Source organism: Lepidochelys kempii, chromosome 7 (genome assembly GCF_965140285.1).
Source record: "Lepidochelys kempii isolate rLepKem1 chromosome 7, rLepKem1.hap1, whole genome shotgun sequence".
NCBI lineage: Eukaryota > Metazoa > Chordata > Testudines > Cheloniidae > Lepidochelys > Lepidochelys kempii.
This window is the reverse complement of record NC_136386.1, coordinates 52,560,606-52,575,276: the sequence shown is the minus strand read 5'-3', so window position 1 is coordinate 52,575,276 and position 14,671 is coordinate 52,560,606. Positions and strand designations below refer to the sequence as shown.

At 46.6% G+C, this 14,671-nt stretch overlaps 1 protein-coding gene across 6 annotated transcripts in view; it reads left to right on the top strand.

The window, feature by feature from the left end:
• The first annotated feature begins 3,154 nt into the window (after window positions 1-3,154).
• Window positions 3,155-14,671, top strand: part of LOC140914586 (uncharacterized) — a 93,288-nt gene continuing 81,771 nt past the window's right edge. For 5 of the 6 annotated variants that reach the window (XR_012159904.2, XM_073352742.2, XM_073352743.2 and 2 more), the window contains exon 1: window positions 3,156-3,547. Coding sequence is in view for 5 of the 6 variants with exons in the window: in XM_073352742.2 (XP_073208843.1) it covers window positions 3,499-3,547 (49 nt within the window). In the remaining variant the exon portion in view is untranslated. Of the gene's footprint in view, window positions 3,548-14,671 lie in introns of all 6 variants that reach the window. The other variant, XM_073352745.2, reaches the window with a different exon arrangement.

Genomic DNA, 14,671 nt, shown 5'->3' with positions numbered 1-14,671 from the left:
AGAGGACTGTTCAGCTTCGAAAAGAGAGGACTATGATCGAGGTCTATAAAATCATGAATGATATGGAGAAAAAGGATCACTTGATGAGTCAGCAGTGTGCCCTTGTTGCCAAGAAGGCCAATGGCATTTTGGGATGTATAAGTAGGGGCATAGCGAGCAGATCGAGGGACGTGATCGTTCCCCTCTATTCAACATTGGTGAGGCCTCATCTGGAGTACTGTGTCCAGTTTTGGGCCCCACACTTCAAGAAGGATGTGGATAAATTGGAGAGAGTCCAGCGAAGGGCAACAAAAATGATTAGGGTACTGGAACACATGAGTTATGAGGAGAGGCTGAGGGAGCTGGGATTGTTTAGCCTGCAGAAGAGAAGAATGAGGGGGGATTTGATAGCTGCTTTCAACTACCTGAAAGGGGGTTCCAAAGATGATGGCTCTAGACTGTTCTCAATGGTAGCAGATGACAGAACGAGGAGTAATGGTCTCAAGTTGCAGTGGGGGAGGTTTAGATTGGATATTAGGAAAAACTTTTTCACTAAGAGGGTGGTGAAACACTGGAATGCGTTACCTAGGGAGGTGGTAGAATCTCCTTCCTTAGAGGTTTTTAAGGTCAGGCTTGACAAAGCCCTGGCTGGGATGATTTAACTGGGAATTGGTCCTGCTTCGAGCAGGGGGTTGGACTAGATGACCTTCAGGGGTCCCTTCCAACCCTGATATTCTATGATTCTATGATTCTATGATTACCTGTTCTGTTCATTCCCTCTGGGGCACTTGGCATTGGCCACTGTCGGAAGACAGGATACTGGGCTAGATGGACCTTTGGTCTGACTAGTATGGCCGTTCTTATGTTCTAGAAAGTGAATAGGGAAGTGTTATTTACCCATTCACATAACACAAGAACCAGGGATCACCAGATGAAGTTAACAGGCAACAGGTTTAAAACAAACATAAGTTAGTACTTCTTCACACGACGCAAAGTCAACCTGTTGAACTCGTTGCCAGGGGATGTTGTGAAGGCCGAAACTATAACCAGGTTCAAAAAAGAATTAGCTAAGTTCATGGAGGGTAGGTCCATCAATGGCAATTAGCCATGATGGTCAGGGATGCAACCCTGTGCTCTGGGTGTCCCTAAACCTCTGACTTCCAGGAGCTGGGACTGGATGACAGGGGATGGATCATTCAATAGTTGCCCTGTTTCTGTTCATTCCCTCTGAAGCACCTGGCACTAGCCCCTATTGGAAGATTATGATACTGAGCTGGATGGACCATTAGTCTGATCCAATATGGCCATCCTTATATTCTTAAGAGACAGAGTGAAGGAGCCCAAGGGACAAGCCTAGCTCTGTTTGAGCTGCCCTAGGTGCAGATCATGGAAATTCTTTACTGTTGTAACTAATCTCTAGGCTATGCCTATACTGCACTTTTGTTGTTAAAACTTTTGTTGGTCAGGGGTGTATAAAAACACACCCCTGACCATCAAAAGTTTTAATGACAAAAAGCACCGGTGTGGACAACGCTTTGTCAGAGGGAGAGCGACTCCTGCCAACAAAGCTACCACCCCTCACTGGGGTGGGTGGGTATTTTGTTGGCAAGAGAGCTCTTCCCTACTGACAAAGAGCTGCTACACTGTGTGCCTTACACTGCAAGGCTTTAGTAGCACAGCTGTAGCACTGTAAGTTGCACAGTGTAGACATAACCTACGACTTGTGCCTAGGTTATTTGCTCCCTTTCCCTCCCACCTATGTAGAATGTTCCCATAGTTATGAGAAGAGAATGTGCCCATTAGTGCTGGGTGCACCTACACCACTTGCCTTCCATCCCATGGAGCACAGATCTTGTTGCCACAGATTTTAAAAGGGCCTGGTGTTAGCCGAGTGCTCCCAGTGACCCCCTGCAGTCGGGTCTGAGAGGCTAACCTAGTATCTGGGTGAGGAAGAAGGTGGTGCTGATTAATGGAGCTGTGACATTGATTTCAGAGCAATAATAATACTAAAATGAGACTTTCTTTGGTCTCTGCAATGGAAAGCAATTTTTGATTTCATGTAGTGCCCTCTTCAAAAATGTAGCTGGTGTAATCAACACAGCTCCACTGATTTCAATGGAGATAAGCTGATTTCCACTCGCAGAGGATCTGGCCCATGATGTTTATTTCAAAGGAAAGGGATAAAGAAAGGCATCTGGAGCAGAGGGGCATGAGAGCTGGGGGAAGCTGGACTAATCTGGCACCTGGGAAGGAGAAGGGGGAAAGCTGGACTGGATCTTTTCCAACACCTCCCCACCTATTTGATTTTTTTCCACTCATTTGCAACTATTAATTCATCTGAGTCCCCCAACCACACCCACCCCAAATTCAGCAACTGGAAAAACAACACCTAGCAACAGATCTTGTCTGGGTCTGGCCCCGGCAATTTTCATTCAGGCAAAACACCCATGGAAGGCAGTAGAGTTGCTACGATTTGACACTGGTGTAATGGCAGAATACATCCCAAAGGCTTTGAAGTCAATACAAATTTGGCCGGAGAGGGATGTGGATTGGGGCAATCTCTTAGCAAATATACAGGAGAGGCTTTGTTTGGATTGAGGTGGGTTTTAGGGTTTCCTTTCTTTGTGGTTTGTTTTGCACTGTCTTAACCTGGTTTCTGAGGCATGTACATGGACAACAGCAGGCCTGTACATATAGCTTTGGTTGGGTACAAATCACAGGGCCCTGCTCCCAGCTATGCAGTTCTCCAGGAAAGCTGTAGGTCAGCACTGTAACTGTTTGGTTATGACCTGAGCCCTTCAGCTCTGCTTGGAGTTTTATAACCATTCCAAACCATTGAGGTTTGCAGTGAACTCTCCAATCATAGCCAGTGGAACTGGAATTAATTTAGCTCTTGCTGCCTCTGCCCCTTTAATAGTGTCCTGTAGCCATGTTAAATCAAGGCAGGGATTTGTATAACTCAGGAACACACTTACTGTGGAGAAAAAAACCAAATCACATTCCATGCTTTCCCTCCCTGCTCTCCTCTTCGGAACCCACCGGAGATGTGAGTTGTTTGTTGCCCTTATGCAAGGGCTCAGGCATTTCTTTCCCGGGGGTGCTCTGGGATAGCGAAGGTATCAACCCCTCCAGGCACTGGCTTATCAGCCCGGGGAGATGGAAAGGGAGCAGCCTGTGGAATGTCAGGCCCTGCTGGCTGCGCGCCCATTTACAGTTCAGCAGCCTCGGCGAGAACAGCCCCTGGCTGCTGCTGCGGCTGCCACTCGAGTTATTTCCTCTGGGCTCAGCTGCAGCCTGCAGAGCTCTGCAAAGGGGAGGGGTTTCTTCGCTCCCTCCCTCCCTCCCGAGGGGGTTCCTGCGCCAGCCCAGCGATGGGAGTCAGGGCCAGCGTGGGGCCGGTTTAATTGAAAGCAAACCGTGGAGACTCCACGCGAGGCGAGAGCGCTGGCAGGATGCCTCGGGCTGGCGCCCCGGCTCCCAGCCGCTGCCAGTGAAGGAGCGAAGCTTCCTGCGGCCGCGATGTTCAGCTGGCACAAGAGCTTCACCCTGGGAGCTCCCTGGAGAAAAGGTGAGTCCCGGTCTGGCCCGCACCAGCCCCCGAAGGTCGGAGGAAAAGCCGATCGGGGCGCGCCCGGCTGGGGTTGTTGTGGCGGAGACAGCGGCTGTCTAGCCTAGCGACGCGGCAGAGAAAGACAGATTGGGGAGCGGGTCTGAGCGCCTGCGACCCCGCGGCTCAATTGCGCTCAGCACCTGGCCGAATTGGGTCGGAAAAGAAGCGAACTCCAGGCGTGTCCTTGAGTCAGAGAGCGGGTCCAGAGGCGCCCATCCCGCCCCAGCCGCCCCCTCCCCGCAGAGCTTGCACCAGCCCCTGGGGCCAGGGCGAACCTGGCCATTGACTGCACTGGGGGTTGGGTCAGGCTGACTGCCAGAGTCAGCACCAGCCTTTCACTCACATTTCTACAGAGTCGTGTCGTGACAAAGAGGATCCCAGCCCGCTAGTGGCTGATGACAATAAACCTTCTGGCTTCCCCATGAAACGCTGCACTGGCGGCGGCTTTGCGACTGGCTTTGGCCCAGCCTAGGTGAAGCATGGGCCGGTGCCGCAGCACCACCTGCATGACAAACATTTGCTCAGGGGTTTCCAACGCAATCGTAGGAACGTGAGCTCGTGAACCCTGGCCGGACACGAGCCGGCACTGGAGGGAAGTTTTTTTCTTTACAAAATAACTTGCCGAACAAAATTGGTGGACACCCCTTTCCCCCTCCCCAGGAAAAACCCAAAACCATTGGCCATTATAGGGCTGCGAGGGAGCAGGGGGGAGAAAGAAAAAAGCAAATGGTTGAGTTCAGACGCTTTGCAGCTCAAATTGAAATAACTTTCTGTCTCTGGAAGGGTTTTGCAACTAATGTTAAAACTAAAATGCAGTAGGTGATTAAGGTGGTTATATCACTCCAGCTGACTAAAGAACCCCCACCCCAAACAAACAGCGGCCTAGGGGGATAAAAATAAAGGACTAGAATCCAAACTGTCTTCCTCTGGATTTACGCTGGTGTAACTATATTGACTTACCACCATTTTGTGGCAATGTAACTCTGGTCCAAATCTGGCCCCAGTTACTCTACTGGGTGCCAACACTATCTATTTCTCCAGGGCGGCACTGCCTGATTGCTTGTGTGATACTTGCAGGGAATTCCAGAAGAGTCTATTCTCTCAGCCCCTCTGTTCAGTATATGTCAGGCATAATCTGGGGGAGACAGTTGTGGTACCATGACACTGCTTTAATGTCACCTTCACACAAAAAAGGTGCAGTTACCCGGATTTCACAGTGCTTTGGGACTCAGGTGAGATGGCCATGGCTGAGTCCAGGTGTGATGGATGTGGCATGGAGTTTGCCCAACATTTGTTACTGAATTTTGTTATCTTCAAGATCTACAAGTAAGATCCAGGGACAGAAATACTATTCCAGCCTCAGAGTAACAGCCGTGTTAGTCTGTATTCGCAAAAAGAAAAGGAGTACTTGTGACACCTTAGAGAATAAATTGGTTAGTCTCTAAGGTGCCACAAGTACTCCTTTTCTTATTCCAGCCTCATTTACCAGGAAACCCTGGGCTAAACCTGCATAGCTCCATTGAAATCAATAGATTGGGCAGATAGTAACTGACCTATTCCACTGATAAGGTGACACTTCTTTAGTCCCACCCATTGGGTGCTTTTCACCAGCACCAAAAGCCACCTCTTGTTAAAAATAAAGATGAAAGATAATGAAATTGTTTGAGGAAGTGGAAAAAGCAGATGTGGCTGTGGAGATAGGTTACCTGCATTTAAGTTATATGTTGTGCAAAAGCACTTGCAGGCTAGTAAGTCTAGTGTGACCTCTAGTCCCAGGCTGACTTACACTCTCTGAGAGCTGGCTCCATTCCTCTCCAACCCTAATGCAAGTTAGAACCCCAATGGGTGGTCAGGACTGCTGCTCTAATAAGCACTGGCGGATAATAGTTCCCTAGAGCAATTCTGCTAGCTAGGATTGCTGGAGCACATTGCTAGGCCACTGTACATTAGAGGTAGAGAAAGCTGTCTTGAAGAACTTCTAAAGCAAATGCTGGTGTTGCTGCTGGGAGAGAGATCCAAGTCCCACCCAGAAACCTGAAAAATGTGTGAATTGTTGCCACTTAGAGTGCTGTCTTTTTTGCTGTACCTTTTTTGCCTGGGGGTAATTTGGCCATAAACCAGATTTTCTTTCCCCAAACTATAGTGTGACCGTAACAGCAAAGTCTGCAGGAAGAGAATATTACTAATTCCCAAAGAAGTGCCACTCACCACATGGACACCAGTGCATGAGTGGGGGGAGATCCTGGGAGGAAAACAGACACCTCACACAGGGCATTGAAAGAGAAACCTGGTCAGAATTTCTGTGAGCTACAGATGGGGCCTGAGGTGTGGAGCTCACACCCAGGGTGAATTTCCCTAAGGCTTGGGGGATAGTGGTGATTTAGATTCAGTGCCCTGATTTGGGCCCCATCTCTGCCAAGAGCAGCCAAGAATTTGCTGTGTTTCTTGGAAGTTCTGTGGCAGGGCTATAAAGCCACATCTATGAGCGCAGCTTTGGAGAGAGAATGAAATCCAAACCTCTCCTTTGCTGCCTGCTGGTGTCATCTCTGCATGTCTAGTGCACCTGTCAGCAGCTAGATGCTGCTGGGTAAGAGAAAGTGAGCAAGGAACTTGGAGAGAAAAGTGAACGGGTGTGTGAGGAGCAGAGAATGACAGTGAAGGGAGGAAGGTAAAAGGCTTAAGCCAGGGATAGTCAGTTAGTTTTGATCAAGATCCAGATTTCTTGGTCAAGGTATAGTCAAGGTCCAGACTCCAGTGAAAATAATAAAAAAATAATAACAATAATGATAATAATAAGTAAATAAAAAGATTTTGGGGTCCATTCAAAAGCATCTGGAGGTCTGGATTTGGCCACAGTCCTGCTGACTCACCCTGCCTTAAGCCCTCAAACTCCTTAAAGCTGTGAAGAAAAGCGTGGACAGATCCAGCTACTCTCCAGCATACACCAGTCTCACTCTCAGTCATCATCACAACCATCCCTTTTCAAGAACAGACCCAGGGAAGCAGGCGGGGTGGCAGTAGTGATACTGGTGGTACGCCCCTCAGAAGGCAGTTTAAGACAATTTGCGGTGGTGACGTAGCTGTGTCGTCCTAGGATATTAAGAGACAAGGTGAGGAAGGTGTCCAATAGCCTCAGGCAACAATCCACTTTGTTCTCATGACAGCTGAGGGTCTGTCTCTTCTCTGCAGTAAGACACCACTCTGAGGTTCGGTCTGTACTAACTTTTACCATCTTATCACAGAATCACAGGGTTAGAAGGGACCTCAGGAGATCATCTAGTCCAACTCCCTGCTCAAAGCAGGACCAATCCCCAATTTTTGCCCCAGATCCCAAATGGCCCCCTCAAGGATTGAACTCACAACCCTGGGTTTAGCAGGCCAATGCTCAAACCACTGAGCTATCCCTCCCCTTAAACTTACCTCAGTATAACCACATTCAAACTTTTCGGTGCTTCCTTGACCTGAAGCCAAACTCCAAACGGCCCTGCCACAGGTCTAGTCCATCAGACACACAAGGCTGATTTCACTGCACAGCAAGGTTTGTGGGTAATAGGAGATGGAGTTTCAGAGTCCATTAATGGCTAACCTGCATGTTTAAGTAGAGTAACCATGACGCTGTGAGGAGGGAGTTGTAGGGTTCCTGTGACATGCCCAGTTAAGGAGACAGAACGTGTGCTTGCACTGATTTCCTATTTCTTTACCTTGAAAAGGCCCCTGCTCCCCTCTCTCATTTTATGGTGAATTCAGGAAGCTCTAGTCATACAGGACTGGAAATCAGAAAGACCTTCCAGATTGTCTAGCCCTGGCACCAAGCACAGAGTAAGAGTTTTATCTGTCCTAGTCCTTCTTGTGCTCCCTCTACCTTCCTCTGGCAATGGTGCCTCACCCACCTCTCTGGGCAGATTATTCCAGTGCCCCCCCTTCATAAGAAATTAAGAATGGCCATACTGGATCAGACCAAAGTTCCATTTAGCCCAGTATCCTGTCGTCCGACAGTGGCCAATGCCAGGTGCCCCAGAGGGAATGAACAGGTAATCATCAAGTGATCCATCCCCTGTTGCCCATTTTCAGCTTCTGGCAAACAGAGGTTAGGGACACCATCCCTACCCATCCTGGCTAAGAGCCATTGATGGACCTATCCTCCATGAATTTATCTAGTGCTTTTTTGAACCCTGTTATAGTCTTGGCCTTCACAATATCCTCTGGCAAGGAGTTCCCCAGGTTGACTGTATGTTGTGTGAAAAAATACTTCCTTTTGTTTGTTTTAAACCTGCTACCTATTCATTTCATTGGGTGACCCCTAGTTCTTGTGTTATGAGAAGGAGTTAATAACACTTCCTTATTTACTTTCTCCACGCCAGTCATGATTTTATAGACCTTTATCATATCCCCCCTTAGTCGTCTCTTTTCCAAGCTGAAGAGTCCCAGTCTTATTAATCTCGCCTCATATGGCAGCTGTTCCATGCTCCTAATCATTTTAGTTGCCCTTTTCCAATTCCAGTATATCTTTTTTGAGATGGGGTGACCACATCTGTATGCAGTATTCAAGATGTGGGCGTACCATGGATTTCTATGGAGACAAGATGAAATTTTCTGTCTTATTATCTATCCCTTTTTTAATCATTCCCAACATTCTGTTCACTTTTTTGACTGCTGCTGCACATTGAGTGGATGTTTTCAGAGAACTATCCACAACGACTCCAAGATCTCTTTCTTGAGTGATAAAAGTTCATTTAGACCCCATCATTTTATATGTATAGTTAGGATTACGTTTTCCAATGTGCATTACTTTGCATTGTGCATCACAATCCCTGTCCCCACCCCCAGTCCATTCTACCCATTTCCTTTGTTTAAATTAGCAAACCCTCCCCAGTGGAAATTCCACTAGGCTCCATGGTTGGAGAGGTCTGTGTACGTGCTTCCCACCACAGTGAATGGGAAGAAAGGAATTTTTGTGACTGGCTGGTTGGCTGAGCCCCTGGTTGAAGCTGTCATGATGCTGGCATTTCCATGTATGGGATAACAATGTGCTAGGGCACCTAGGAGTCTTTTTCATTATTATTTAGATCTAAATAAATAAATGAGTGATGGGCTTGATGCAGAAGTTATTGGGTGAGGTATTATGCTGGTGGTCAGATTAGATGATTGGACTAGGCCTTTCTGACTTTAAAAGCGATGACTCTATTAATCAATAAATTCGGATTTATTCCAGTAATAAATAGGATAATCTAGCTGAGCAGTGTTGGTTCCTGTGTGCACTGATGGCTTCAGCTAGAGGGTCAGTAACTCAACAGACCCATTGCCCTGCTCCAAGAAACTAGTTGGCCAGCTGAAAAACCTTAAGTGGGTTTTCCACTCAGGAAGCCATTTCCTCTTTTATCCCACTATCTATCTATGCCTATAAACTTTTCATTTCCCTTTCCCCAGTGTCACTGCCTCTCAAGTTTTTGTATACAGTGCTCACTCTCTCAGTCTCTTGTAAGCTGTACATGTTGTTAACTTAACACCTCATATGTAAAATCCCCTTATCATTTTTGTCATCCTTCACTAATTGAAATTAGGGGGGTGTTTGAATATAGAGGGGTGTTTGAATATACTGAAGGGGTGACGGTTGTCCTGATCACATAGCAGCCCCATTGCTGGTAGTGCCTCATTCTCCACTCAACTGTCGGTGTTTTATAAGACAGGCATCTGTAAAAGCTATGTAAAGGTTGAGTAGAATCCAAAAATTGCTGTTGTAGATTTGTAAGAATCAAATCTGTGTACTTTTTCAGCTGGCTTGACAAGTAGCATTTGTTCTCTTCACTTAAGGAGTCAATATTAAGTGCCTTAATTAGTCAACTTCTGAACTGAAATCCTTGCTTCTTCCAGTACATTTTCAATGGCTATCTCTCTGTTTGATCCAAGTGTAGCTTCTATTGCTGGACAAAGATCTACTACTGATGCCTGGACGGCATTGTTTAATGACCTAAGTGGTTTCAGCAGTAGACTTACGAGAGAGAATGGCAATAGTCTTCTCTGAATGTAGTAGCAAAAGTAGTCCACCAGCATTACTACTTAGATCCATCCGATCTAGGTAGATCCTTTCCAAAGCCAATAATAATGGTTGCAGTAATTTTTAAGACAACAGCCATGGGTCGTTTATGAGAAGGCCAGTGGCTTTTCCCAGTGGACTCATTTGAACTTTAAGATGTTGAGCCCTTTTAGATTCTTGCTGAAAAAAAGACTATAATGAAGAAATGACATTTATGGCTTTTAAAATGTCTTTTGAAGATTCTGCAGCTCGTACCCGTACTTGGAATAACAGAGACTTGGTGGGATAACTCACATGACTGGAGTACTGTCATGGATGGTTATAAACTGTTCAGGAAGGACAGGCAGGGCAGAAAAGGTGGGGGAGTAGCACTGTATGTAAGGGAGCAATATGACTGCTCAGAGCTCCGGTACGAAACTGCAGAAAAACCTGACTGTCTCTGGATTAAGTTTAGAAGTGTGAGCAACAAGAGTGATGTAGTGGTGGGAGTCTGCTATAGACCACCGGACCAGGGGGATGAGGTGGATGAAGCTTTCTTCCGGCAGCTCGCAGAAGCTACTAGATCGCACGCCCTGGTTCTCATGGGTGACTTTAATTTTCCTGATATCTGCTGGGAGAGCAATACAGCGGTGCACAGACAATCCAGGAAGTTTTTGGAAAGCGTAGGGGACAATTTCCTGGTGCAAGTGATAGAGGAGCCAACTGGGGGGGAGCTTTTCTTGACCTGCTGCTCACAAACCAGGAAGAATTAGTGGGGGAAGCAAAAGTGGATGGCAATCTGGGAGGCAGTGACCATGAGTTGGTTGAGTTCAGGATCCTGACACAGGGAAGAAAGGTAAGCAGCAGGATACGGACCCTGGACTTCAGGAAAGCAGACTTCGACTCCCTCAGGGAACCGATGGGTAGGATCCCCTGGGGGACTAACTTGAAGGGGAAAGGAGTCCAGGAGAGCTGGCTGTATTTCAAGGAATCCCTGTTGAGGTTACAGAGACAAACCATCCCGATGAGTCGAAAGAATAGTAAATATGGCAGGCGACCAGCTTGGCTTAATGGTGAAATCCTAGCGGATCTTAAACATAAAAAAGAAGCTTACAAGAAGTGGAAGGTTGGACTTATGACCAGGGAAGAGTATAAAAATATTGCTCGGGCATGTAGGAATGATATCAGGAGAGCCAAATCGCACCTGAGCTGCAGCTAGCCAGAGATGTCAAGAGTAACAAGAAGGGTTTCTTCAGGTATGTTGGCAACAAGAAGAAAGCCAAGGAATGTGTGGGCCCCTTACTGAATGAGGGAGGCAACCTAGTGACAAAGGATGTGGAAAAAGCTAATGTACTCAATGCTTTTTTTGCCTCTGTTTTCACTAATAAGGTCAGCTCCCAGACTGCTGCGCTGGGCATCACAAAATGGGGAAGAGATGGCCAGCCCTCTGTGGAGATAGAGGTGGTTAGGGACTATTTCGAAAAGCTGGACGTGCACAAGTCCATGGGGCCGGACGAGTTGCATCCGAGAGTGCTGAAGGAATTGGCGGCTGTGATTGCAGAGCCATTGGCCATTATCTTTGAAAACTCGTGGCGAACCGGGGAAGTCCCGGATGACTGGAAAAAGGCTAATGTAGTGCCAATCTTTAAAAAAGGGAAGAAGGAGGATCCTGGGAACTACAGGCCAGTCAGCCTCACCTCAGTCCCTGGAAAAATCATGGAGCAGGTCTTCAAAGAATCAATCCTGAAGCACTTGCATGAGAGGAAAGTGATCAGGAACAGCCAGCATGGATTCACCAAGGGAAGGTCATGCCTGACTAATCTAATCGCCTTTTATGATGAGATTACTGGTTCTGTGGATGAAGGGAAAGCAGTGGATGTATTGTTTCTTGACTTTAGCAAAGCTTTTGACACGGTCTCCCACAGTATTCTTGTCAGCAAGTTAAGGAAGTATGGGCTGGATGAATGCACTATAAGGTGGGTAGAAAGCTGGCTAGATTGTCGGGCTCAACGGGTAGTGATCAATGGCTCCATGTCTAGTTGGCAGCCGGTGTCAAGTGGAATGCCCCAAGGGTCGGTCCTGGGGCCGGTTTTGTTCAATATCTTCATAAATGATCTGGAGGATGGTGTGGATTGCACTCTCAGCAAATTTGCGGATGATACTAAACTGGGAGGAGTGGTAGATACGCTGGAGGGGAGGGATAGGATACAGAAGGACCTAGACAAATTGGAGGATTGGGCCAAAAGAAATCTGATGAGGTTCAATAAGGATAAGTGCAGGGTCCTGCACTTGGGACGGAAGAACCCAATGCACCGCTACAGACTAGGGACCGAATGGCTAGGCAGCAGTTCTGCGGAAAAGGACCTAGGGGTGACAGTGGACGAGAAGCTGGATATGAGTCAGCAGTGTGCCCTTGTTGCCAAGAAGGCCAATGGCATTTTGGGATGTATAAGTAGGGGCATAGCGAGCAGATCGAGGGACGTGATAGTTCCCCTCTATTCAACATTGGTGAGGCCTCATCTGGAGTACTGTGTCCAGTTTTGGGCCCCACACTTCAAGAAGGATGTGGATAAATTGGAGAGAGTCCAGCGAAGGGCAACAAAAATGATTAGGGTACTGGAACACATGAGTTATGAGGAGAGGCTGAGGGAGCTGGGATTGTTTAGCCTGCAGAAGAGAAGAATGAGGGGGGATTTGATAGCTGCTTTCAACTACCTGAAAGGGGGTTCCAAAGATGATGGCTCTAGACTGTTCTCAATGGTAGCAGATGACAGAACGAGGAGTAATGGTCTCAAGTTGCAGTGGGGGAGGTTTAGATTGGATATTAGGAAAAACTTTTTCACTAAGAGGGTGGTGAAACACTGGAATGCGTTACCTAGGGAGGTGGTAGAATCTCCTTCCTTAGAGGTTTTTAAGGTCAGGCTTGACAAAGCCCTGGCTGGGATGATTTAACTGGGAATTGGTCCTGCTTCGAGCAGGGGGTTGGACTAGATGACCTCCTGGGGTCCCTTCCAACCCTGATATTCTATGAGTACTAGATGGAATAGATGGCCTCTGCAGTGCATATAGGAGAGATTAGGGTTACACTTTTCTCTGAGCAAAGCTTGTACTCCACTGCGTTCCAGAGAGGTTGGCAACTTCATGAAATGCACAGCAGCCATCTCTTTAGGGTTCAGTCTACAAACATTTAACTCTTCTAAGACGTAGGTTGTCACAGATGCAGCTGATATGTCTTCTATAACCTGAACATCTAGAAATGCATCTACTGGCCTACCACTGACATCAAGATAACATACACAATGACTTAATACTTGATGCCCATTTACATTGGTGCATTCGTTGGCCATGTACGCAAATTTTCTGAATGCAGTGAGAGAGTTCTTCACTTTTTAAACTGCTGAGTCTTTCATTGTTGCACTATGCGCTTCTAACCAGTCAGTTGAGTTTCTCGCAGAAAGATAGTGAGCATTTGCTGGTCTTGGTCAGAACCAGTGTCCAACTTCAGGATTAACAACTGACAAGGCACTTAACAACATTGACCTCCAGTTTGTAGTATGTGGTATCTCTTGCTTAAATAGAAAGTATGATGTGACAGCCATGTTTGTTTGCATAAACTGTGTTTTGTCTCTAGAATTCTTAACAGCCTCATTAAGTACTTCTAAAATTGGCTTTGACAGTAACTGGCTTATAAAGTTTTCTGCATGTTGATGCAGTCCAAAGGTTTGGTGTTTTGCAGTCTTTTCACTGGTTTTCAGCATTGGTTTGCTGATCAGTCTGGCAAACCAAACTCCTCCACTTTTATTATATAAATCCATGGTATGCCCACATCTTGAATACTGTGTGCAGTTCTGATTGCCCCATCTCAAAAAAGATATATTGGAGTTGGAAAAGGTACACAGAGAACGGCAACTAAAATGATTAGGGGTATGGAACAGCTTCAATATGAGGAGAGATTAAAAAGACTGGGACTTTTCAGCTTGGAAAAGAGACAACTAAGAGGGGATATTATAGAGGTGGAGAAGGTGAATAAGGAAGTGTTATTTACTTATTTACTCCTTCAGATAACACAAGGATTAGGGGTCATGCAATGAAATTAATAGGCAGCAAGTTTAAAACAAACAAAAAGGAAGTACTTCTTCACACAACACACAGACAACCTGTGGAACTCGTTTCCAGAAGATGTTGTGAAGGCCAAAACTATAACAGGGTTCAAAAAAGAACTAGATAAGTTCATGGAGGATAGCTCCATTAATGGCTATTAGCAGGATGGGCAGGAATGCAATACTCCGAGTGCCCATAGCCTCTGTTTGCCAGAAGCTGGGAGTGGACAACAGGGGATGGATCACTTGATAATTGCCCTCTTCTGTTCATTCCCTTTGAAGCACCTGGCATTGGCCACTGTTAGAAGACAGGATCCTGGGCTAGATGGACCTTTGGTCTGACCCAGTATGGCCGTTCTTATGTTCTTATGTAAAAAGTAATTATAATATAATAAAAATGTTTAGTACAGAAACTCCCCAAGATAATGATCTCTCGAGATAGCGACAATGTGAGATAATGACCTTGGCAAATAATACATTTTAAAAATCTTGGCCCACTAGGAATGTATATTTATATAAGTTTCCTAGTCACAAATCTAGCATTCTAGACCTAAGTCACTAAAACATAGTCCAACAATGAAATGTTCCTTTAATATGCCTATCCTTCTCCCTCCACCCCACCCCACTCATAGTTGGTGTTCTGGGTCAGTGAAGACCCAGAGTTCAGAGGTGCTTTCACATGAGTTCATCTCCCACACTGGGAGGCGAAGGGGAGGGATGAAGGCACCTTGCTTGTTCCTCCAGCCACTCGCTGATTGCCACTCACTCTGGCCTCTTGCTCTGGCCACTGTTCATCATGCCACCATTCACTCCACTGCTCCATCGCTGATGGCCCTGTGCCATCACCTTCTGCTGCCACCTGCCACTGTGACCTTGGTGAGTCGGTCTATTGAGGTTCTACCCAGCTTTCAGTGATTTCAGCTCTCAGTGGGGGAACCTCACTGCTAGTGCAAGCTGGGCACCGACCTG